The sequence below is a fragment of the Candoia aspera genome, chromosome 3, assembly GCF_035149785.1.
Source record: "Candoia aspera isolate rCanAsp1 chromosome 3, rCanAsp1.hap2, whole genome shotgun sequence".
Lineage (NCBI taxonomy): Eukaryota > Metazoa > Chordata > Lepidosauria > Squamata > Boidae > Candoia > Candoia aspera.
Genome location: NC_086155.1, coordinates 165,891,676 through 165,917,452, shown reverse-complemented (window position 1 = coordinate 165,917,452; position 25,777 = coordinate 165,891,676). Strand labels below are relative to the sequence as shown.

The 25,777-nt window shown below is 38.8% G+C and overlaps 1 protein-coding gene across 4 annotated transcripts in view; it reads left to right on the top strand.

The window, feature by feature from the left end:
- Window positions 1-25,777, top strand: part of TRAPPC8 (trafficking protein particle complex subunit 8) — a 91,811-nt gene that overhangs the window by 5,046 nt on the left and 60,988 nt on the right. For 3 of the 4 annotated variants that reach the window (XM_063299232.1, XM_063299230.1, XM_063299229.1), the window contains exons 3-7: window positions 5,863-5,946; window positions 12,717-12,806; window positions 14,963-15,137; window positions 16,158-16,311; window positions 24,141-24,231. In XM_063299232.1, coding sequence (XP_063155302.1) covers window positions 5,863-5,946; window positions 12,717-12,806; window positions 14,963-15,137; window positions 16,158-16,311; window positions 24,141-24,231 — 594 coding nt within the window. The remainder of the gene's footprint in view (window positions 1-5,862; window positions 5,947-12,716; window positions 12,807-14,962; window positions 15,138-16,157; window positions 16,312-24,140; window positions 24,232-25,777) is intronic. The other variant, XM_063299231.1, reaches the window with a different exon arrangement.

Here is a 25,777-nt window from a genome sequence, read left to right as displayed (position 1 = left end):
CTTTAGTTTAGTGTATACATTTTCAGCACATAAATTCCAATAGTTTTTTGCCAGTGAAAAATATATAAAATTCTATTACATTTCAGTGCAGGTGAGTCACAGTTAGTGTGAGTTTGAATAATGCAGTATTCGATTTAGTGCAAATCGTAAATTGATGCCAGATCGCATTTAATATGACCCAAAATTCAGTTAATGCAAGGCTAGTGCATGTGCAATTAATACTAGTGCATGTGCAGTTGCATTTGGAGTTTTAGACGCTGCTAATTTTCATGTGTGCAAAATGGAGAAAAGGAAGATTCCGTTGGAGGAAAACAGTACAAATTTTAAAAAGAAGAGCTTACATTAGAGAAAAATTTTGATGCAATTGAATGACCTGAACATGGTCATAGCAATGCTAAAATAGGATGAGATGTTGGAATGCCTGGCTGTATGGTAGAATGTGCAGTTTTTGCTTTTACTTTGCTTTTTATAACTATTTCTGTGATTTTGTTAGCCATAAATTTAAATAAAAAGTATATTTTTTTATCCTTTACTGTAATATTTCATTAACATACAGTACATATACAAATTTATATTATTTTTTTTCCATTACCTTTTTCTGTTGAGCTAGAACCAATTACCATATTTTCCATAGAAATATCACTTCGAATAGTGTGAATTCGAATAATGCGACCATTTTGTGGGATTCATTAACTGCACTAATCAAAACCTACCTGTAGATATCTTTTGAGATTTTTATCCTGTATCTGCATTATTGTGAAGACTAATTTATATAATTAAGTACTGTTTGTCAACTTGCTTTGCATAAAATAATTGAATTTATTTGGTTCTGATTCAGTATTGATATTTGAGCTTTAGCTTGTTGGATGATTTAGTTCCTAAGCATCTCAATTCAGCAAAAAATAGTCATGTCTAGCTAAGACTGTAGTTTTATAAATAAATAGGAATGAAATATCATTTAAGTAGTTAAAACCTGTAAGTTGATCCTGAATATTTTTGTTTGAAAAAAAATACTGTTGAACTCAATGGTATATAAATGAATGGCTTTTTCTTGAATTATACCCCAGGCTTTTTGTGTTTGAACAGTGCTGTATATTTGCACACATCTTGATCAGTACTTGATATAAGTGAAGAATGTACTATAACAAAAGTATTGTTTTATTTACATGTAGCACCTTGAGTATATACACCTTTAGAGTACAAGAAAACAGTTGTCTTCTTCAAAGTGTTGGCAGTTTAGCATTCAATACAAGAAAGCAAACGGTTGTTTCAATTGCTTACGCTTAGAAATCTGTCTGTTTCTTGTAGATAGGCTTCACTGTAGGACTGATTTTGATGAAGGATTAGAAATGAGTCACAGATAAATAAATAGTACATTGTGGAGGAATTTGAAGAAACTGAGATGAGACATCATACAAGAGTGGAAGGAATAAAGATTGTGTCCAGGATATATTAAAATGGGAAGTATGGTTAAGCAACATTATAGTGAGCTTTGAAGGGAATATGCAGGAAGCCAGTGTAGGGATTTAAAAACAAGAATGTTATCATGTGATCAGAGCATTAAGCAAGATGGATTATTCTGGATGCATATTCCTGGATAATCATCAGGAGACTAAGATGAGAAAAAAGATTGCAGTAGGCTAGAATTCCTGTCAAAGGGAGAGAGGTATTTTTGTGTTTTACAATATAAAGGGAAAGCAAGCAAGAAGTCAAAGATAAAATCAACTAAGTGCAGATTTAAATGTGAGATGGTAATTTTGTTAATACTAAGGAAAGCATGTGGGGAAAGAGGTTTGGGAAGCAACAATGAGATATATATACCGAGTGAGTAAGCCCAGTCAAGCAGAAATTCTGGAGAAGCAGTTCAAGATAAAAACTTGAAGTGAAGGGAGAACATGAATTAGATGCTGTCTCTGTAAAGGTGATACCACATAGGACCAAGCAGCACCTCAGATTTAAAGGCAAAAAGATGTTTGGTGTGTATACAGCTGCACTATAGCCTGGGAAAAGACTTGTTTAGTTTAAGGACTTGGAGACAAGTACTCTGTAGTACCTTTATGTACTTTAATGTTCTAATATAGGTACTGGATTTGAGACCATCCAAGAGCAGTGTGTTGAAAGGAAGGGGTTGAAGGCCAGAACTGGATCCTTCAGAGACCCCAATAGAGAAGTAGTTAAAAAAAAATATTAGCAAAAGGAGAAAAAAGGAAGAGCTTACATGAATACTCATTACGCATACACATGTGCACATTCATACAGTTGATTTGTTTACATTTAAATAAGTTTGAGAAGAAGAAAAAGCAGATACTAAGAACGTAAGTGATATAAGCAGATCATAATTTTAAATAGTCTAACTGAGACTCCTGGTCAAACAATGCTTGTTCAAATGTAGAAAGATAAGTGGTTCAGATTATTGTGTGATGGCAATTTGATATCTTTCTGTCCTTGTAATATTAACTTTTTTTGCAGTTGTAAGAACACATAATAATCTATCCCTTACTCCTGTTTTTAGTTTCCATATCATTAGTGTGTAGTTAAAAAGAACGTAAATATCAGTGGAAAACAAAGAATCTTTCTAAGTAAAACTGATTCTGGAGATAACTTCTAGCCAAAAGGGAGTTCAGTGTAACACAAAAATCACTTATGATTCACTGTGCATAATATTGCTTTTCTTTGTTTGAAAACAGCTACCAATTAGTAAAAAATATTATTGAGGAGAGAACTTTGACTTGATTTTATTACAGTTTTAAAATCCTTTAGAATCTAATTACTAATAAATGGAATGCAGCTAAGATAAAGGCATAGTTTTATTCTGTTTAAGTGTTTGCTCTAAGTTAATGAATCTTGGCTTGCAAAGAGATCAATAAACCAAATCTCCCTCTAAATAATTCCTAAGTCAGGGCTAGGTAACTTGGTACCATCCTGATGTTTCTGGATTAACTACTACAGTCTCTTGCAATTTGTCATGTTGTTTGCGTTTGATGGATCAAAAGCATCTAGAAGCACCTCTGAATTAAACAAGTGATTTCAGATTATTTAAACTATTCCCATTAATGGAAGGAGCAAAAATTAATTGCAGGTTCCAGTGGATAGCTTAGTTTACAGTAAATCAACACTGTACAAAATCCTGATTTCTTTGCAAACAAATGTATCAATTTAATTTTTCCTGGACTATTGATTTTCAAATTTCAACTAAATTTTTGCATACTAGCCCTTTTGATATTAATATACTTAAACTGGAATAAGTCATAGTGTATTATTAAACTAAACTAGTAGTTCAAATTTACTTAACCAGATCAACCAACCAAAAATTTCAGTATGTATTACATATATACAGTTGAACTTCAATAGAAGAGAATATACTGTGTGTAGTTCAGGGTTGAACTGTGGAAATCCTTTGTGCTCCCTGAGCTTGGTTGTTTGCTGATGCACTGATGATGTTGCCTAACTGGGTAATGAAATGACTGCAAGCAAACAACCAAGCTCAGAGAGAACCAAGGACTCCACAGTTGAATTGTAGTTCATGGCTATATTCTGTGCCATTCTATCTTACTTCCATCAACAGATCAAAGCTATTAAAAGTAGAATTAAAATTTTAATTTCAAAGAAATGGCAAATTTCCTTTTTCCTTATTATGTTTGTTACTGTTTATTGCTATTATTTGTATTTTTATGGGTTTTGACTGCTGTTTTATGCTGTTTTTATTGTGATTGGTTTAATTTGATTGTGGATATTGTAATTTTTGTTTTTTATGCAGTATGTAAGCTATCAAGAGATATTTGATTGTGGTAGTGTGGATTAAATAAATAAATAAAGGAAAGGGATTTGTTTTGCTTGCTGATAATTTGATAGCATTGAGATCTTTGAAGAGATAAATTTAAATTGATATTCTACAATTTCTGATTAGCTAATATTTTCCTCTCACTTTGAAAATACCTGGATTATTAAAAAAGATTCTGACTATAGTAATATTTATTATGAATGTTATATTAACATTTACAGAAAGCTTTGTTCTTGGTCACCAAAGGTGGAGCTTACAAGAAAGGTTTAACTTAACCTCTTCCAGTCAGAAGGTGGGGCTAAGGCTTCTGTATCTTGTGATGGTAGCCTCTCCAACTCAGTCTTAGCTGTGCCTTCTAGTAAAGAGGAACTTCTCTTTTCTCTTAGCACTGCTTCCTAGCCAGAAAAAGCTGTGTATCCATTTGACACAGAACTGAGATTTAAGAACAAGAAAATAATTTAGCAATGACAAAGGAGCTTGATCTCACTGTAGAAGTGAGTAGCCTCAATTTACACAATTCACGGTTGGTGCAGGAGAAAGAAATTGATTCAGATGGAAACAAAAGTTCCCTATCTCCTAGGTTTCCTTCAGGCAGGGTTGGACAGTGAACTGAAGTGTACATAGGGTGGAGACTGTGTGTTTTTCCTGCTGTTAGTCATTGCTTTTCCATGCTGGGATTTGTCTAGTGTTGAGAGTCCTAACAATAGCTTCCCTCAAGCCACAAGTACTTCCCTCAAGCCTATTCAAGTACTGAGTGGGAAAACTTTCTGGTGGCAGTAATTTCAGTCAGAAGAGAAGGGGACTGTAGCTTTATCAATTAAGGAAGATCTGTGTGTTTTTCATTCAGATAGATTAATATTTAGGCCTGATCCTTCTTTTCTCCCTAAGGTTAATTCAGTTTCATAAGAGTTAGGAGATAGTTTTACTTAAATTTTGCCCAAATCCAACTATCCTAGGGAGATAGTTTTTTGCATATTTATTTGGAAGTTAAGAAGCCTTCTCATCTCATAGAAGGTGGAAGGTGCTGGAAAACAAGTCTCGATGCCTGTTAGGTGAGAATGTGCAATCAGACATATTTTGCCAGTGGCATACAAATAACTACTGGTTTTATGGCTTACTCTGTGCAAGTTCCATGGCATTGACAGCAGAATTTTTTGTTCAGAAGAAATCTGGAGAGCAGCAACTTGGTATGAGGTATCTACCTTTTATCAAGCATTAGAGAATTGATAAACTTACCCCAGTGAAAGGTGCTTCTGGATACACAGTGGTGCAGAGAGTGTTGAAAAATGCTGGGCTACCTAGGACATTAGCTTTAAGATATCCCTACCTGTCAGCAATATCTTTGGTGAATGAGAATAGTAATTAGACTTATTACAAGGTGCTACTCTGGTTACCGGAAGATAGACCCAACAAGCCCCACCCAGATTTCAAGAGGATACAAATTTATCTTATGATAAAATATGAACGTATGCCATATCTGAATTAATTTTCTTTACTATGTTTAAATGATATTGATTGATGTGTATAAAGAGTGTTTAACTGGTTGTTATTGAAGTCAGTAAAAAACTAAGTTAGGAGGAACTACTTCCACAGAAAGCAGAACTCTTAGCCTTGCTTTCTAATTGGAAGAGATGGAGTTAACCTTTTCCTGTTGGCTACATCTTCTGGTGACCAAAATGACACCTCATGGTAAGTCCAACTGCTGTTCTTGGTTGCAGTACAAACTCTTAAGAGTAGTATGATTTAAACTCCCTTAATTTTTGGACAGAACAATAAAATATCAATTGCCCATAACAACTTTGTTATTAATTTACTCATTTACTACATTTGCCTCATCATAAACTTGAAAATTAACTGTATTTCATAGACTTCTGTTCTAACAAGATACTTACTTCAAAATGCTGTAAATATGTTAATATATTTTTCAAGTTGTGTTCAGAAAGTATGAAATATTCCAAAAAGATCAGTTTGAACTATGTACGTATTGGCCTTGTGTATTTTAAAATCTAGGAAATATACGGTGAGCAATATATTTCAAACTGTATTTGTTTAGTGTAATAATTCCATGTTTTCTCTGTCAGATCACTCAGTTAAAGCTAGTGTTCCTTGGTACAGTAGTTGGAAAGACACACTGATGGGACTGAACACATCCACATTTTATTCAGGTATTTTGTGTGATAGGTGTGGGTTTTCTAAACTGACTTGGTTCTGTTCCTCTGTTATACAGTATAATGTTTCCATATTTCCTTATAACCTAATTATAGTGTAGTGCTTTCTCAGAATTGTTTTTTTTCCTGGAGGAATATTGGTGGTGGCTGTGTTTCTCTAGTTGATTCATGAAATTTTAAGTGCAGAAACAATCGTATTTTCAACTTCTGATTTATTTGATTGTGCATGCTGACTTTTATACTTTTTCAGAAATTCTTTCCTTTCTCTTATCTTAAATAACTTTGATACAATACATGGTATTAGAAGTGCTCTTGAAATTATGTGTGAATTTCTGCTCATTTTCTTGTTAAAATAACTTATGAATGGCCCTTTATTACAGCGTAATAAATGTATTCTTACTTAAGTATTTCACTCAATTTGGTTATATTTCCTCAAGAGAGGAAAATTTAAAAAAAATAGACTGATTTTTCCTAATGCATTTTTTTTTTGCAGGAAAGGGAAATATTATTTCTCTTAAAAAGGACAGTGAAATTGGTTTGAATGTAATTGTGTGTTACAATTGGAATCTATGAAATAGTATTTGAGGTGCATTCCTGAAGAGCATTCTCTGTCCTAGTGTGGTACTTGCCTTCTGGAAGAAATTTGCATTGGAGAAAAATAGGGGGATTGCAGCTGCCTCTGTTCTAAATAGCCTATTGATACCCTTTCTTCTTTTATGCAAGTAGCCAGAAGAAATCTTTCTTAAAAGCTTTGCTGGGATTCTGATTTTGTAAATCATTTGTTTTCTCTGCTGTACCTGGGCTCTTTTAATACACAGCATACGAACTAAATAATGTGTATCCTGACTATGTGTCAGTTTATTGCATTTATCTCCTAATTGGTGGGATGCAGTATGTTGGTTTATAAGATAACTTCTAGATTAAGGATTCTGGCTTGCCAATATTCTGTGAGCATGCTTTGGCTGCATTTGTGACACACTGACTAAAAGTGACTGGTACTGTCTTTGCTATTAGTATGTGCCATAGGTATGACTAATGTAGTGTACAACTTGTCCAGATTAGAAAATATTATGTGAAGCACTGATTGATCTAAGTAATGATGAGCAGTGGACCTCAATGTCTCTGGACTGGCCTGGTGATTGACTGTGGCATATGGAAGATTGTAACCTGGAATATAAGAGGAGTAAATAGTAAAAAAATGAGTTATGAATAGAAGAAAAGAAAAAATAGAGTATATGTCTGAAACTAAGTGAAATGGGAAGGATATAATAAATTTGAAGGTTGTCTGATCTTGTGAAGTAGAGTTGATGAATACATGCCTCATTATGAATGAAAGGTCTTAAAATGTAAAGTCAGAAAATATGAACTGGTGTCATTGAGGAGCTGCTAGTGCATGTGAAAGTAGGAAGTCATAATTTGGTGATAGTTGCATGTTAGGGTTAGTGAATAATGATAATGGAAAAACTAGATAGGAGCTTGGGAAAAATCATGTAACATTCTAAAATAATGCCATCCAAGGAGGAAAAGATATTCAACTATGTGATCGGAATGGACAGGTGGGAACAAGACAGTGGAACTCCAAAAAAGTGGTTGGTCCATTTTTGCATTTGGAGAGTCAAGAATAATTAAGTATTATGACTGGTGAGTGTCTGCTTAGGAAACTGTCAATATATTTAGAATTGATAAGATGCTGAAAAAGAGAAGAGAGTCATTTGTAGAACAAAAAGTAAGTATGAAGCAATGTATGAATATGGTGGAAGCAAAAATTTATTGCAAGGATGGGTTAGGGTTGCATGGTGTTGGTGTAAACTAATTTTGGCAATGTTTCTTTTTCTTACCTCCTGCTTTTAATTTATTTGGGTTTTTTTTTTCCTTTCCTTTTCTGTTCTCTTCATAACATGCTCATCCTAAAAGGAAATAGCATTATGATTTTGTGTGTATGTATGTGGATACAGTGCTATTGCTTTTTAGTTGTGGGTTGCAGGAGTATATTGCAAAGACCTATTCATAGTTGGAGCATAAACATATGGATGATTTTGCATGGATTGTTACTACTAGTTTTCATATATTTGTGGCTCTTCCATACAGATTAGATTTAAAACAGTAACTATACTTGACATAAGGTGTCCTCACATAGTTACTGCAGCACTAATTTTTCTTTTTCCTTAAGAGCACTGGAATGTTATCCTTTCCTTCAAAATACAATGGAGAGAAGGCACTGAGTCTTTTCCTGCAAAACACAGTCACTGCTGTTGCCATCTGAAAATAATTATTACTCAATAGCTAAGCTATAAAGCAGAAGTATCTTTGTTCTTGTCACCATTTAAATATGTCAGAGAACATTTACACCTTAGTTGCAGGAAGAAACAAACTCAAATCTTATGACTTCATCTTTAGGCATTTGTGCTTTTCCCTGTCCAAGATTTGGTTAGGTGAAATATTGGCAGTACCAGTCTTGAAAATATTTGAGATAAAGGGGTTTATCTTTATTTTCTTCACCATATCACTTACATGCATACATTTAAAATACTATATGCATATGTTTCCTTTTTAAAAGTTTAAAAAATAAATACTGCATCTGCGCATTACAAAATAGTCAGATCCACATAAAAATGCAACAGCTAATGACTTGATAGTGATTTTTTCTCAAAGAATAATTTCATTCTGAAATAGAATGAACTTCTACCACAGTCTTTGTTAAAAATATACATGCACACATACTGACATTCTGGAGCCTTACTTACTGCAAACAGTGAGAACATACTGTATACTCTGCAAAAATATAGAGCTCTCCCATTCTTACATCTTATGGCAATCTTCAGCATCTTGACTTTGTATGTATTTTTTTTTTCAAATAGATATATGCTTCTCTTGTTTATATTCTTTAGTGTCAGCACTTTTCTAAAATGCCATGACACGTTTTTCCTTAATTATTTTGCTATTAAAAATAGCAGCATTTTTATTTTTCGAGGCCTATTTAAAGTAATCTAAACAAATTGGTAACTCCAATTCTGAAATACTGAATTTCAGGAAAGTATTTGTGGAGTTGTTGCAGTTTTGTCTCCTGTACAAACAATAAGTATTTGGGAATGACAAATATCAATAAATATAATCCAAATGTGCATTTAAAGTGCAGACATGTGTATTTTGAATAATATCTGAAAGGGTGGAGGTGTAGTAGATACTGAAACAGTGTGCTAACCCTTCCAATCCTCTCTCAGCAAGAATATAAAATTTGTCTGACTCCATTTTTTAAATTAGCACTGGTTATTTTTTTCCAAGTTGTACTTCTGTGTCATAACACAGGTTAGCTGGGGTAAGTATTACATAGTGGCAAAGTCCAATAACAGAAGTATTACATATGCCTGATGCTTAATTATCACTTCTTTGAAATGCTAATACTACAGCAACTGTATAAACCCAAATAATTTGAAGTACTACTATAATGGCTGAATGAAGGTTCTTATGCTATGCATCTGAGGCATTTTCTGAAATGCAATATAGTAGGTTAAAATTTTATCTAGAAATGATATGAATCCAACTGAGGTGATATTCTTGCTAGGAGAACTAAGTATTAAATCTAGTTCACTGTCTGCACTAGCACCTAGTTGGCAAATTAGATTAGTAAATTTTTTATATTATTGAGCTGCAGAAATCCAACAACCACTAAATGGCAGCAAAGAGGATTCTGAAAAAGGATTCTGAACTGTCTTCTTCTAGCTACTGTGTTTTTGGAGCTTTGCAGTCCAGTTACAGTATGCCTGACTATTACTTTCCTCTGACTATTTTCCCCAAATTTTGTTTGGATGAACTTATTTTAGTCTTCGTACGCAATGTGAACAAGCAGAAGGAAGCAATATCTGCAATTTACTTTTAATTCAAAAGGAAGGATAAGAGGAGAGCTCATGAAAAGTTATGTTAATGTAGAAAAGATTGCAAATGACTTTTTTGTACCAAATCCAGGAAACAATTTAAATGCTTTTTAAATATGCTTCCCTCTCTATTCTAAATATATTTCTGGAGAGAAATACAGGTAGTCCTCACTTACTGACCACTCAGCGCCCATTTGAACTCACAATGGCACTGAAAAACAAGATTTATGACTGAAGTTGTGGCCATTGCAGTGTCCCTGCGGTCACGTGATTGCAATTTGGGCGCTTAGCAACCAGCATACATTTATGACGGTTACAGCGCCTCACAGTCATGTGATCACTGTTTGTGACCTTCACAGCTGGCTTCTGACAAGCAAAGTCAATGGGGAAGCCAGCAGGAAATCAGGGTTATGTGACATTGCGTTTAACAACCCATGGTAATTCGCTTAATGACCTTAGCTTGAACTGATGTAAACTGCCATGGTCATGTGACATTGCGCTTGATGACTGCCCCATTTAGCGGTGGAGTTGCTGGGCCCAATTGCAGGCAGTAAGTGAAGACTGCCTGTATGTGTTTGAAATTTTGCAGGTGTAATTTTAGAAAAGAGAATAATTTGGGAGAAATAAAGGTTTATGTTCTGCATTCACTAGTTTTTACGCCTAAATCCATTGGGAGGATGGAAGGGGGTTCTCAAAACTTTTTTTCCAAAATCCAACCTTTTGATATAGCTGGATGGCTTTGCAGAGCACCCTCTCAGTACAGTTGTTAGTCACAGTGTATAAAGCTTTCCAATTTAAGTGGTGTGTTACTGGATGCATGGTCTAGTGTCTATGCAACTGGTTACTTGTGCACCTTGAACCTCGTTTATGTGGCAGATACTAGTGTACTGATTCTTTTTTTTAATTTTTGCCTAGAATGTGATCACTACAGTCTGTGTCTTCTGAAACTTTAGGATTTAGATTAATTTAGCTTTTGATTTCTAGACCAATTTACTGATTACTGTGCTATCTGGAATTTTGAGTTCAAGCTCAAATTGTATAACTAATGTTTTTCCCATCTCAGTTTCTATCCTTGAGCAGCAACAAGACAGAGGGTGAAGTTTACATCAACCAACTAACATAGAAAATAGAAATGATGTCATTGTGCTCTATATCTGGAAAACATATTCAAGCAGTTTCTTAAAATAGGAAGAAATCTTCATGTGAAGGTTTTGAAAATGAGATTTGTTTTGTTGCAATTTTCCGCACATGCTAAGGTTTGGGTATGTTCAAGGGCAAAATTTCTTGAGGTTCTTAGATTTTCCAATTTACTGTGCAAGTGGATTCCTATAGGAAGTTGCTTATCCTCAGCAAAAAAATGGAATTATTTGGATTTGCTGCTATTAGTTGGACTTGTGATAACAGGTATTTAGAAACTTGCAGCCAAATATTTGCTGCAATTGATCTGCAATTTCCAGTTTTTATTCTCTACTTTTTTTGTCTAAAGAATGTAGTTCTTTTGCATTTGTAAGGAGTGTTTTGTTTAATAAATGTATCGGTTTGAAGGATTCACTGTGATGATGTAATCATCTTAATTAACATATGCAACATAATAGTACTGCCTCTAAAAATGGGCTTGCTGGGAGAAAGAAAGATTGTATTATTGTATCATACAATTTTAAATTTATGTTTAATTATCTTCCTGATGGAACAGTGATTTTAATATAGGTAGTCCTTGTTTAGCGACCACAACTGGGACCAGCAACTTGGTTAAGTGAAGTAGTCGCAAAGTGAAACCATGACTGTGCTTATGATATTACTTCAGTTTTCCTTTGCTTTACAGACCTGTGAAGGTTGTAAATGTGAGGATTGGTTGTAAAGTTACTTTTTCATCACTGTCATAACTGCGAATGGTCACTAAATGAGGCAGTAGCTAAACAAGGACTACCTGTATTGTTAAAACTACTACTGTAATTACAGTTTTAGTTTCTTAAAAGAGACTGCATTTTGGAAAGCTGCAAATACCTATTACTGCTTCCTATATTTCTAATATGAATGAAAATAACCATATGCTCAGACAGTTTATATTAAGGATGGTTATGGTTCACTTAATTCAAAATACAAAAAAAGATATTACCAATGTTAAAGGCTTTACACAATGTATTTGGCAATCCTGTGTATACTGCAATATGGGTAGTCCTCGCTTAATGACCACAATTGGGACCGGCAACTCCATAGCTAAGTGACATGCATTAAGTGAGATGCCACATGACTGTGATGAACTTACGACCTTACTTCCACCATGGCCATATGTAAGCAAGACATCATGTGACTGCGACTTGTGATTTTACTGCCAGCTTCTCCATTGACTCTGCTTGTTGGAAGCTGACTTTGAAGCACACATATGGCGATCACATGACCGTGGAATGCTGCTGTGATTGTAAGTGCGATGACCAGTCATACAGTTACTTTTTCAGCATTGTTATAACTTTGAACAGTTGCTAAACAGGGCAGTCATTAAGTGAGGACTACCTATAAGTAAATTCTTATTGAACTTAATGCCTTGTATTTTTGATTAGGCATACATAGAGTCAGACTGTCAGAATACTACTCACAGACTCTCAGGTTACATTTAACTTTATATTTGAACTGCTTTCATAGAGATAAGTGAAAATGTCTCTATTTGTATATAAAATCATAGATGCAACTTCTTAAAGCTTTCTGTTGTTCTAGTACATGATTATGGGACATATTGAAAACTCCTATTATAAAATTATTCTAATTAAGTATTAATAATACTGTTTAACTTGGTATATTTTCTCAAGCCTTCTTTTATAATACTTAAGTATCAGGGAAGGTTTTATAGCAAAGTAGGTTGCTCTCTTAACAGTTTCTTTAATTTCTCATTTATTTCAGCCACCACCCCATGGTTTGAAGCTTATCGAGAGAGCTTTCTTCAGTCTATGCCAGCATCAGACCATGAATTCCTAAACCACTATGTAGCCTGTATCCTTAGAAATGGAAAGACATGATACGGTTAGCTTCAGACAGACCTGCAATGTTTCTAGTTTGAATAACTCAAGAGAAAGTGACCCAAAGAGGAGGAAATACCACTTGAAAACGTGGATTCTTTAGTACGAAGCCAGGTCTCCTTAACCATTGACAAGGCAATATTGCCATCAAGATTAATCTGCAGGTGAATTTTATTCAGTACATGACTAAGAACAAAGTCTGGTCAACTGCTATTCTCCATCACTCATGGCCACACATTATCTATAGTTTGATTCTTGTTAAGTTATAAATCTTACTTTTGTAATGTTATGTTTTTATAACCTGTGTACTGAAGCTTATATTGCGGCTGATATATTTTTAAAAGCTATTTGTTTATTTTTTAAATTAATTAAAATTCCTATGTTTCCAAAAGTTATAGGTAATGTAGAAATAATGCCATGACTTGAAATGACAGACATCTTATGTGAGAATTCTTGGGTATATTTCAGTTTTTAGTGCATTTATTTAGCCAAAATCTTGCTGGCATTTTATACTAAGCTTGCTTGCTTGCTTGCTTATGTGCCATCAAGTTGGTGTCAATTTTTAGCAACCACATAGAGTTTCTCCGTGATGATCTGTCCCTAACCTGGTCCTTCAGCTCTTCCAATGGTGCACTCATTGCCACAGTAACTGAGTCCATCCAGCTTGCTGCTGATCGTCCTCTTCTCTTTCCTTCCACCTTTCCCAGCATTACAGCCTTTTCTAGAGAGCTAGGTCTTTGTAAAATGTGTCTGAAGTGGGATGATTTGAGCCTTGCATTTGTGCCTCTACTGAGAATTCTGGGTTGATTTGTTTTAAGATCCATTGGTTTGTTTTCTTCGCTGTCCACCAATTTGAGGTTGGAACCTCCTTTTGAGTTCAGAGATCTTTTGAAAGATTTCCTTGTTTTTCCATGTCTGTTTCCCTCTTTGATGTCTTTACAGATGTTGTTGTAATATTGCTTCTTGTCTCTTCTAACAGCTCTCTGAAACTCTTTGTTAAGTTCCTTTCTGAGATTTTTGTCTTTCTTGGCTTTGGTTTTTCTTCTCTTTCTTGCAATTTCCATGGTTTGTTCTGACAACCAATTTGTTTTCTTCATTTTTGGCAGTTTCTTCACATTCATCCTTAACTTCTTAAAGTTAATTACAAAATTCCTCTGGTTCTCTATCAGTGAGGTTCAGGACTTCAAAACAATTCCTGATGTTCTCCTTGAAAATGGTGGGTATATGCTGAAGATCATATCATGGAAATTGACTGGCTGTCTTCTTTAGCTTAATTTGGAACTTGCACATAAGCATTTCATGATCTGTTCCACAATCAGCATCTGGCCGTGTCTTTGATGCTATAATTGAGCTCGTTTTAGCAGTAATATTGTCAATTTGATTTCTATATGTATACTACATCTTGTAGTGTCCATGTATACAGCTGTTGTTTTGGTTGTTTGAAGGTAGTGTTAGCTGTGAAGAAATCATTGTAGTGGTAGAAATTGATTTGTCATCTCCTGTTTCATTTTGGTTTCCTAAGCCATACAATCCAATTGCATTTTCTTCTTTCATGTTTCCAACTTTGGCATTCCAGTCTCCAGTCACAAGCAGCACTTCTTTCTTTCATGTTCTCTTGATTTCAAATTGAACTTGATCGTAAAACTCATCAGCCTCCTCTTCTTCTGCATTGATGGTTGGAGCATAAGTTTGAATGATAGTCATATTTTATTTGTTTGTTTGTTTGTCAGATTTGTCACCGCCCATCTCCTCCAACCAGAGGGACTCTGGGCGGTTTACAATATAAAACAATAAATATATAATAAAATTCCAATATAAAATACACTATAAAACAATTTCACATATTAAAGGGTTGTCCACAATGTCTAATCGATATTATTCACTCATTGCATTGTAGCCAAGTATTGTTCTTGCTATACCCTTCCTAACTATAAAAGCAATACTGTTTCTTTGTTTTTCATGTCTTGAGTAATAAACAGTTTGCCATTGTCTTCTGTGCAGTATGAATTGATGGCTTTGCCATTGTCACTAAAGTGATAAACAGTCTTTAGCATCTTCCAAAGGGTTTAATGTATGCATTAGTTATTAGTTAACTTTTGCAGTTGTGATTCTACCTTAACGTTAAGCAAGGTATGCTTGTGGTATCATCTAGTGAATCTGAACCTGGGGAACAGTTTCTAAAGCTATCACAAGAGCAACATCGGATTCAACATAGTAATGAATATTCTTATCCAAAGTGGTTTATTCCAAACACACTGAAATATTATGTGCTGTTGCATGATGTGAGTATAGGAGAGGAACAAAGGTGAGTAGGCATCACTAATTTCAAGCTTTTTGTCCATATATTCACTTTAAACTAAATGAAAACATAAGATAGCTTAAAAGAGAAACCTAACTGGTCTGAAGTTGTTAAGGTAAATCAGTAATGTGCATTTAACTGATCCCCCCAGTTGGAAATCAGTTGCTGCCTGTCCAAATCCATTCTCCATCACCTTGCATGAAACAGCTGAGAAGTAAAGATGATAGATGGTTCATTATTTAATCTTTTCAACTAACTGTACATAATGGAATCTTTTAAAAAATAATATAAAACATGGAGAACCTCCAGCCCAAGAGATCTGTACAGGTTTGAAAAGAGTCATTTTTTAAATTTATTTTTTTCTGATTCCTTTTATAATCCTACACTGGGTTATAAAAATGAATAAAAGGAAAGGATTTTTTCCTCTGTTAGGGCATGCCCCCACTCCAGGAAATGCCATATAAAACATACTTGTCTGCATTCTGGCTAGTTAGGGAAAGAATGAACTAGGAGTCCAGCCTGGATGACCTTATTTTGTCTTTAGACTCCATTTACACTGCTACTCTTCTATTTTATTCTACTCTTCCTAATGAAGGAACATTAACTGTTGACTATGCACCCGTTCTTGGATTTCAAATAAAGTAATTTAGTGTCCAATAAATATTACTCTTTTAATAACATAATTGTAATTCATTGATGCCTGTAAGAGAAATTGAAGCTAAATTCAAGTGGCAATTATAATTTGGTATACTCTATCTGATAGCAGAAGGAAGAGTGATTATTCAAGAATGAAATATTTTCTCTACTTAATTACCCTTATCTCTTCTTTTCCTTTTTGTGTTTTAAAATGCAAAGCTCAAATTTTGCCTGTTACTTCAACCAGGAATCATTTTTATGCTACTCGTAATTGTATTCCTTATATTTTACAAATTCTCACTTAAGTTTCTCCCTATTCTCTCTGTTGTTCTTATATTAGACTTTCAAAACTTCATGGTTTTCTCTTGGCCATATTTAACCTTTTTGCAGAGCTGATTCAATATATGAAGAAATGAAGCAGAGGTATGGGACTCAGGGGTGCTACTTGCTTAAGATAAATTCTCGTGTGTCTAATCGAGGAACAGATGAACAGATTCCTGATCCCTGGAGCCAGTACCTTCAGAAAAACAATATCCAAACACAGGTCAGTCGGTCGGTCGGTTGGTCTGTCTGTCTGTCTGTCTGTCTATCTATGCATTTGTTTACGAGAATCAAGCCACTCCTCACCCATTTTATACTTCTGACATAACGAGATTGATAGCCAACTCCTTTTAAACATTCTCTGGGGTATTCTCCTAACAGTCAGAAATCACGCTGAGATGAGGAGTAGGTCTCTAGTGTTTATTACTGCTACATAAAACAGAATCCTAACAAACTGAAGAAGCATGGGAAAAACCCAGACAGATAAACCCCAAAACTTAAGGCGGGTCTGATCTGTGTCTCTTTGAATGGCTGCTTAATTCCTCAGTACTATGCATGCATTTTCCCCCCTGGATAGAGGCCCCTTCCAGCTTGCCATCAGTACTCATGACATCACCCTCCCCTCCAGATTCACATTCCATTTCAGCCCCCTTGTCCTAACAGCCAGGAAACACGCTGAGACAAGGAACTGGTCTCTAATGTTTACTGCTAGTACATAACAGGAATCCTAACAAACATATAAACCCCAAAGGTTAAGGCGGTCCCGATCTGTGTCTCTTTGAATGGCTGACCAATTCCTCAGTGCTACGCATGCGCTTAACAGTCTGGATGGGAGCCCCCTGCTCGCCATCCTTACTCATGACATCCCTCCCTTCCAGAGGTCTCATAAGAGTCCATGTCTCCTTCTAAGCTCCCATGGGAACTGGGCAACGATGGAAATTCTTCAAAGGAAAACTCCTCCAAGGACGAATCAGTGCTGCTCTCCAGATCTGATAACGCTTCTGGCCCAGGTGGCTGCTGCTGGAAAATAGCTAGATAATTAGAAGAGTCGTCCCCCCTACCCCCTGAGAAATGCAAGCCTGAGGTGGAGGGCTGCGGTTCCCCCCCCCCCCTGTTACTGGTGTCAAGGCTTCAGGCGGGGGTGGAAACTGCAAACTTACGAACTCCTCTGCTTGGGATTCCTCTGCTTGCTCAGCCAAGTGAGGAATCTCTGGCAGAGTGCGAGGCTTGGGTTTGTGAGGGAAAAGCTGATGGAATCGATGAACCAGCGTTGGTGCATGCACATCTCTGGCATTCTCCCACGTGCGCTCTTCCTCAGGGTAACCTTTCCAGTGTATGAAATATTGGATGCCCCTTCCCTTCCTCCTAGAGTCCAGAATTTCCTCAACTTCGTATTCCTCCTCCCCCTCCACAATTACTGGAGGTGGGGGGGCAGTTGTGATCATAAGGCACTTGGGGGAGGGTCCTGGGCTAGCAAGGCTCTGTGAAAGACTGGATGGATTTTCATGGATGCTGGCAGCTTTAAGCGATAAGCCACTGGATTTATCTGCTGTACCACAGTGAAAGGGCCTACAAACTTAGAGTCCAACTTCTTGGAGGGTCTGGTAGAGTTCAAAAACTTGGTAGAGAGCCACACTTTGTCTCCTACCGCAATCACTGGCCCCTCTTGTCTGTGAGCATCTGCAGCTCTCTTGTAAGCACTCTTTGCCCTGTTCAGCTGCTCCTTTAACAACTCCTGTGAGGCTTGTTGCTCTTTAAGAAAATCAGCCGTGGCTGGAACAGTTCCCTGCTGGGAGGAGGTGGGCAACACCCGAGGGTTAACCCCATAGAGTGCTTGGAAAGGAGACATCTTGGTAGAGGACTGTACAGAATTATTATATGTAAATTCTGCCATGGGGAGCAGGGCTGGCCAATTGTCTTGCTGATAAGTGGTGTAACACCTGAGATACTGCTGTAACCATTGGTTAATTTTCTCAGCTTGCCCGTTACTAGCCGGAGGATGCGATGATGATAGGTGGATCTGGACCCCTAATGACTGGAAAAGCGCCCTCCAGAACCTGGAAGTGAACTGAGGGCCTCTGTCACTCACCAAGTGATTTACCATGCCTCTATACCTAAAAACATGGTCCATGAACAACTGCGCTGTGGCTGGTGCAGATGGGAGGCCCTTGCATGGAATAAAATGCGCCATTTTAGTGAAAAGGTCCACCACCACTAGTATGGAAGTCAGCCCCTGGACCGGGGGTAAATCAGTGATGAAATCCATGGAGATTGTATCCCAAGGCTGACTGGGGGTGGGTAGGGATTGTAAGAGTCCTGTGGGCTTCCCTGGGAGAGGCTTGGCTCGTCTACAGGTATGACAAGAAGCCACATAGCCCTTTATGTCTGCAGTCATCTTAGGCCACCAGTAGTCTCTCAGAACTCTCTGGAGAGTTTTGAAAAGAGCTCTGTGGCCTGCCGTTTGATGGTCATGGCAAAGTCTCAGTACTTCTTCCCTCAATGAGGGGGGAATGTATAATCGCCCTCTATGCCAGAGGATTCCTGCCTCCACATTGAATGGCGAGGCAGTGTCCTGCGGGCCCCACTGGAGGTCATCCATCCTGGCCCTGGCATACGGGTCTTGTTGCTGCTGAATTCTGACTCTTGTAAGTAGGTCCTCTGCTTGTGTGCCTGCTGCTAAAATCTCTGTCTGGTTCCCCCTCATAGACTGCTGAAAGTTGTGAGGTTGTAATATAGTAGCCTGTACCTCCTGGTAAGTGGCAGGGGTTACCTGAATGGATCGAGAGAGGGCATTTGCCAAGCAGTTTTGCACCCTGGGAACATAAGAAATAACAAAATTGAAATGGGAGAAAAACTGGCTCCATCTGATTTGGCGTGGGGTGAGGGATCTGGTGTTTTGTAGAAGCCGTAAATTCTTGTGATCGGTGCAAACTTTCACAGGAAAGGCTGCACCTTCTAGCCAGTGCCTCCACTCTTGGAATGCTGCTTTAATTGCTAGCAACTCCTTGTTAAAAACATCATAGTTTCTCTCTGCTGGTGAGAGCATGCATGAAAAAAAGGCACAAGGAAGCAATGTGTTCTTGGTTTTGTTTGTATATTGCAATAACACCGCCCCAATGGCAATATCAGAAGGATCTGAATGCATTATGAATTGCTTTGTGGGATCAGGGTGCTATAAAAGCGGCTGGGATGCAAAGAGTTGCTTAAATTCTTGGAAGGCTGCTTGCTCTCTCTCCCCGCAAATGAATTTTGATCCTTTCTTCAAAAGCTGTGTGAGGGGTCTAGCCCTGTCACTAAATTTATTTATGAATCTCCTGTAAAAATTGGAAAACCCTAGAAATCTTTGTACCTTTTTAACATTTCGGGGGGGGGGAGGGTTGCCAAGAGAGAATTGCCTGGACCTTAGAAGGATCCATGGATATGCCTTCTGTTGATATTTTATAGCCCAGGAAATGTAATTCAGTTAAATCGAAGGCACATTTCTCTAGCTTGGCGAACAGCTTGTTCTCTCTCAGTCTTTGTAAGACATTACGTACATGGGTTACATGAGCTGTAGCATCCTCAGAGAAAATTAATATGTCATCTAGATAAATGACCAGATACTTATCTAGTAAATCAGAGAAAATTTGATTCATAAATCGGGAAAATATGGCTCCTGCATTAGACAAGCCAAAGGGCAAAACAAGGTACTCAAATTTACCAAACCTGGTATCGAAGGCAGTCTGATATTCATGCCCCTCTTTCATCCGGATCAGATTGTACGCATTCCTGAGGTCCAACCTAGTAAAAATGTGTGCTTTCTGTAAGCGATCCAGCAGATCAGATATTATCGGCAAGGGATAATTTTCTTTTTTTGTGAGTTTATTGAGGGAACTGAAATCGTGTACCACTCTCATGGGTGCCTCCTGGTTTGCTGGTGCCAACGGGTCAGGCTTCTTTGGTACGAAGAAGGTAGGAGCAGATGCTGGGGAAGTAGATGGTCGGATGAACCCCTTTTGGAGATTAGAATCCAAGTAATCCTTTAAGGTGGCTAGTTCTTTGGGAGACATGGGATATTGTTTCCTTGCTGGAATCTTGGCTCCTGGTATCAACTCAATGGTGCAATCACAGTCCCTAAGCGGGTGGTAGTGCTGTGGCCTCTTGTTCGCTGAAAACGTCTGCGAAAGCTGCATACTTGGCTGGCAACTGGATCCCCCCTGCTTCCGTGACTGTGTTGGTTGCTGGAGAGAGGAGAGCAGCTTGAATCTTGTGGTGCTGGCATTCCTTAGCTGGGAAGGAGATTGCTCCCATAGTCCAGTCCAACAATGCATTGTGGATCTTCAGCCAAGGTGTGCCCAGGACTATAGGCACATTAAGTGATGCCGTAATATAAAGTTGGATCCACTCAGTGTGGTCTCCCGTTGTTAGTTGCACCGGTTCTGTGAACCTTCTAATCGGCCCTGCCTTGAGGGGCTGGGCATCAATGGTCTCCACTTCTATGGGACGTGGCAATTCTATGGTCGGGATGTTGAAGTCTTGTACGGTCTGTGTATCAATAAAATTGGTTGAAGCTCCGGAATCCATGAGGGCCTCTAGCTTGACCTGGTGCTCTGGGTTTACGCACATTATTACTGGTAAGTAGTAAAAGGATTGCCTGGAATCCTTGGAATGAGCCCTTCTTAATTGATTGATGGTCTCCCTGCTGAGCTCTGTGGAGGGAGACCGACAGAGTTTCCCTGGTTGGAAGTAGAGGTGGAGGTGGCTCTTGTTTCAGCTGCTTGCCCTGGGGCTCTTACGGAATTTGCTTGGCTTCTTGCTGGGCAAGCTCTCACCATGTGCCCCTGGGCTCTGCAGTAAAAACAGAGGGCTCTCGGTTCACGGAGGAGCTGAGGGTTCTGAAGAGGACTAAGAGACGCCTAGAGCGCCACTGGAAAAAGACAGAAGACTGAACCTGACCGGACACAAGCTAGAGCTGCGATTAAGGCCTACCTTGTGGCGGTAAGAGCGGTGAAACATCAGTATTTCTCTGCTCTTACTGCAACTGCAGAATGCTGCCTGGCAGCCCCTGCTGGGGAAAGGGAGTCCCAAAAATCATCTACAGGGCCGTGCGGAGGCATTTTCAGAGCATCTGCAGGATAAAATTGCTCGGATTCGCTCTAAGTTGGACTCCAAGCTTGAGACAGGGTCTGTGGAGATGCCTGGGGAACGTACTTACCCAGTTATCTGGGAACAGTCTGATCCTGTTGGACCTGAGGAAGTGGACAAGATTCTCCGGACTGTAAATGCCACCACCTGTCAATTAGATCCATGTCCTTCCTGGCTGGTGCAGGCAGCTCGGGAGGTGATGTGTGGTTGGGTCCAGTCGATGGTAAACACATCCTTGCAGGAGGGGGTGTTTCTGGCGGCCTTTAAGGTGGCCCTGGTGCGCCCCCTCCTCAAGAAACCATCACTGGACCCTACTATACTGGATAATTTTCGTCCAGTCTCCCACCTCCCCTTTATGGGGAAGGTGGTTGAGAAGGTGGTGGCATTGCAGCTCCAGAGGATCCTGGAGGAAGCGGATTATCTAGACCCCTTTCAGTCAGGTTTCAGGCCCGGATATGGAACGGAAACAGCATTGGTTGCACTTATGGATGATCTCTGGTGGGAGCGGGATGGTGGCAGTGCATCCATCCTCGCTCTCGATCTCTCAGCGGCCTTCGATACCATCGACCATGGTATCCTTTTGAGTCGGCTCAGTGAGTTTGGGGTGGGCGGCGTAGTTTTACGCTGGTTTACCTCCTCTCTGCAGGGCCGGTCCCAGTCGGTGTTAGTAGGGGAGGAGAGGTCGGGCCCACGGCCCTTCCTCTGTGCGGTGCCGCAGGGTTCAGTACTCTCTCCCCTCCTATTTAACATCTACATGAAACTGCTGGGGGAGATCATCTGTCCCCATGGGGTGAGGTATCATCTGTATGCCGATGATACTCAGTTATACATCTCCATCCCGGGGGAAGTAAGTGATGCTGTGGCTGCCCTTTCCAGGTGCCTGGGGGCTGTTGGGGTCTGGATGGGGAACAACAGGCTTCAGCTGAACCCTGGTAAGACAGAGTGGCTGTGGGTTAACGGCCCCTCAGCTCCTAGGAATTTGCCATTTTTAGTTCTGGATGGGGTTGCACTGCCCCAGACAGTGCGTAATTTGGGGGTCCTCATGGACTCACGACTCCTGCTCAAAGAGCAGGTGGCAGTCGTGGCCAGAAGGGCCTTTGCACAACTTCGTGTTGTGCAGAAGTTACGCCCCTTCCTGGAGCGAGCGGCCCTTTGAATGGTCACTCATGCCCTGGTCATCTCCCATATAGATTACTGCAACGCTCTCTACATGGGGCTACCCTTGAAGTGTATCCGGAAGCTTCAGTTGGTTCAAAATGCGGCCACACAAACAGTGATGAGTGCTCCGAGATCAGCACACATAACACCCTTACTGCATGAGCTGCATTGGGTTTCAGTTTGCTTCCAGGTCCAATTCAAGGTGTTGGTTATCACCTTTAAAGCCCTACATGGCATGTGTCCAGTTACCTAAGGGACCGTCTCACCCCCATTACATCAGCCCATCCCACCCGATCATGCAGAGAGGGGATGTTGCGGACCCCGTCTGTAAGAGAATTCCATCTGGCGGGGTCCAGGAAGCGGACCTTCTCTGCAACAGCTCCCGCCCTTTGGATCATCCTTCCCCCAGAAGTGCGGTTAGCCCCCTTGCTCCTGGACCTGGTTTTGTCGCCTTGCCTGGAATAGGGAGGGGAAGAGCCATTCTTGGGGCTGGTTGATTCCCTAGTTCTGCGGGGACCAGTTTTATGCCCTTATGGTTTGAATTAGATCCCCCGTGGCTTGGATTTTATTGCATTTTATGCTGACTGATTAATGGTAGTATTTATGATTTTATTGAAATTTTAATTGTTTTTGTTGTGAACTGCCCAGGGTCCCCTGTGTGGGGGAGATGGGTGGTGATAAAAATTTGATAAATAAATAAATAAATTGTATTTAACCCCAACCACTGTTATACCCAAAATGTGTCCTCTGTTTATCTAATAAAACAGGTCATTGGTTCCAATTGCAAATTAAAGGTAAGAGGTGATTAAGGACACCATTGTTGAGTTCCATGAGATATTTTGATAGCTGAAAGTTTTATTTGTAATAACTGTAGCAAAGTTGAGGCCCCTCCTATTGCCAGCAATTTTGGCTTTGAAGAGTAGAGGGATTTGGTGAAATAGGGGAACCATCAGTTGGGTAATAAAAGAAGGTGTTACAGAGACAGACTCCCTGACTGGCCTCTTAGGCTACCAGACTGAAAGAAGCTTCATTGCCATAAAGAGAGAGATACCTGAAATTATGTGTGTCTTGCTAGCTCCTGCTGAAGAGTGGCATTCAGCAGTGAAGGTTGAGGGAAGGGATGGGAAAACTCCTCTCATCCCTGCTGCTCTGAATCAGGAAGAAGAGTGTTGGTTACTGGTTTCTTCCAGGCAAACAGAGGGATAGGGGATGAGACATGAAAAGAGGACGGTTGGTGTAGTATTTGGGGAGGCAGAATTTCCCAGGGCAGGAATGCAGAATATATCACCTCACACCAAGCATGAGAAATGTAGTTGTGTATCCATTAAGCTGTGCTAAAAAAAAAAAAAGGAGTGGGGGGGAATGGGAATGAGAATAAAAATGCAGAGAATATAAAATGAATACATTGGTTTTACTCTTCAGTTAATTTCATGGGAATTTGAAGTGTGAAGTAGGTCACTCTTTCCAAAATAGATCTTACAGCTAACTATTTGGTGTAATGCTTTTATCCTTCATCCTTATTTATGCTTAAATATGTACAAAGTGTTGATCCCTTAAGAGTCTGCACAAAAAGTTGTCTAAGTACTGATCTGCAATTTACTGAGAATCTCATATGTCTATCTTTTAAAAGTGAGTATTTTTAAATAAGGCCAAATTGGTTAAAATGTAGAGTCTAAGCAAACTCTTTGGAAAATAAGTCATTTCTAAAATATCTTGATGCATAATATTTTTATAAAATTGAAAATGTTTTTGTATATTTTATTCTGACAGGAACTTTATGAAGATGGCACATATGCAGTAATTTCAAATAAGAATTCTGATCACTTCATACCTCTGGATGGGCTAGATAATGATTCAAAAGGTGCATTTTTTTAAAAATAAATGGATCAGCCATAATTCTAAGTATTTTAGATCTCATTTTGATCACACCAGAGTTTACCATATCTTTACCAGTTTATGAAGGATCATTTGTCATCAAAAACATATTATTTATTGCAGATTAGTTCCTTTCCCTTTCCTTTTACTATATATGTTTGCTGAGGAGATATAAATGTGTGTGTATTTATATGTTTCTGTGTGAGATAGTGGCTTGTGTGTATGACAGAGAATACTTGTCATATGCAATTGAGGATCATTTAATTTTGTAAATAGGGTTACTTATCATAGAGACAAACTACAAAAATTATTTACCTTATTCTTCGTATTTCTTTTGTGTGTGTGTGTGTGTGCGTGCGCATATTGTGTCAAAGGCACAGTTTATAGGATGGGTATTTTTGACTGGAGTTGGCAACTCGGGGTACACAAGGTGGGGAAGCAGGGCATTCAACAGGTATTTTTGTTTGCTTATAATTTTGTTGTTTACCATACTTTCTCTTTTGCTGGAGTGTCTTAAATTCAGAGGTATCTTCCTTTCAGGTAAATATGGTATATCCTACTTTTCAGGTAGCCATTTTGCCAAGACAGTTTACTTAACAGTATGATTATAATTAAAAACTTAATGCTTTAAAAAGCAAATATAAGACCTTATTACAGGGCATTTGAGAGCAATAAGCTGAGAGGAAGGGAGGGGAGGGGAGGGTCCAGATGAGTAGACCTCTGAGATAGTCTTTGCCTACCTTCCCCTCTTTTCTTCAGTACTTTGGAGAAGAGATAAAACAAAGCTATAAGTTTGTTAAGTTTCCAGTAAGGCAGCACACTAATATTATGTTTAAAAACCTTCCCTGAAACTGAAAATTTCAGTTCTGTCCCTGCCAGACTGTCACTACATTACTGCCATATTATTCCAGCCATTGGAGTCTGGAAAAAATTAACTAAGGCCCTTTGATGAACAACATGCATAACTTGCCTTTTACAACGGTGTCAAATATTGTGAGATTACCTGATATATATGTGTGTGCACATGCACATGTATGTATGTGGGTTTGTGAGTTGATGTGGATGTGTGTACTTAGACAAGTATTCTTAAAGTCTGAAATCTTGCAAGATAGCTAAATTTTATTATGAATACAGGTAGTCCTTGATTAATGACCAATTGTTCAGCAATCAGAGTTATGATGGCCTTGAATGAATGGTGGTTTGACTGGTCCTTGGAGCTCTGGCCTTCCCAGCACCCCCGCAGTCATGTGATCGCGATCTGGATGCTTGGCAGCCGGCTTGCACTTATGACCAGTTGTAGTGTCCCGCAATCACGTGATCACCATTTGCAACCTTCACTACCAGCTCCCCCAGAAAGTCAGTGGGGAAGCCAGCAGGGAAGGTTGCAAGTTGCTGGGGTGTGTCCCCCACCCGTGTCCCCTCCCCCAGCCCTTCTGCGATTGTGCCGCATTGGCCGCTTGTGCTGCATCAGCCACTCGCACACACCTGCACACCTATCCCTCCCTCACACCCTCCCCAACCTCGCCTCATAC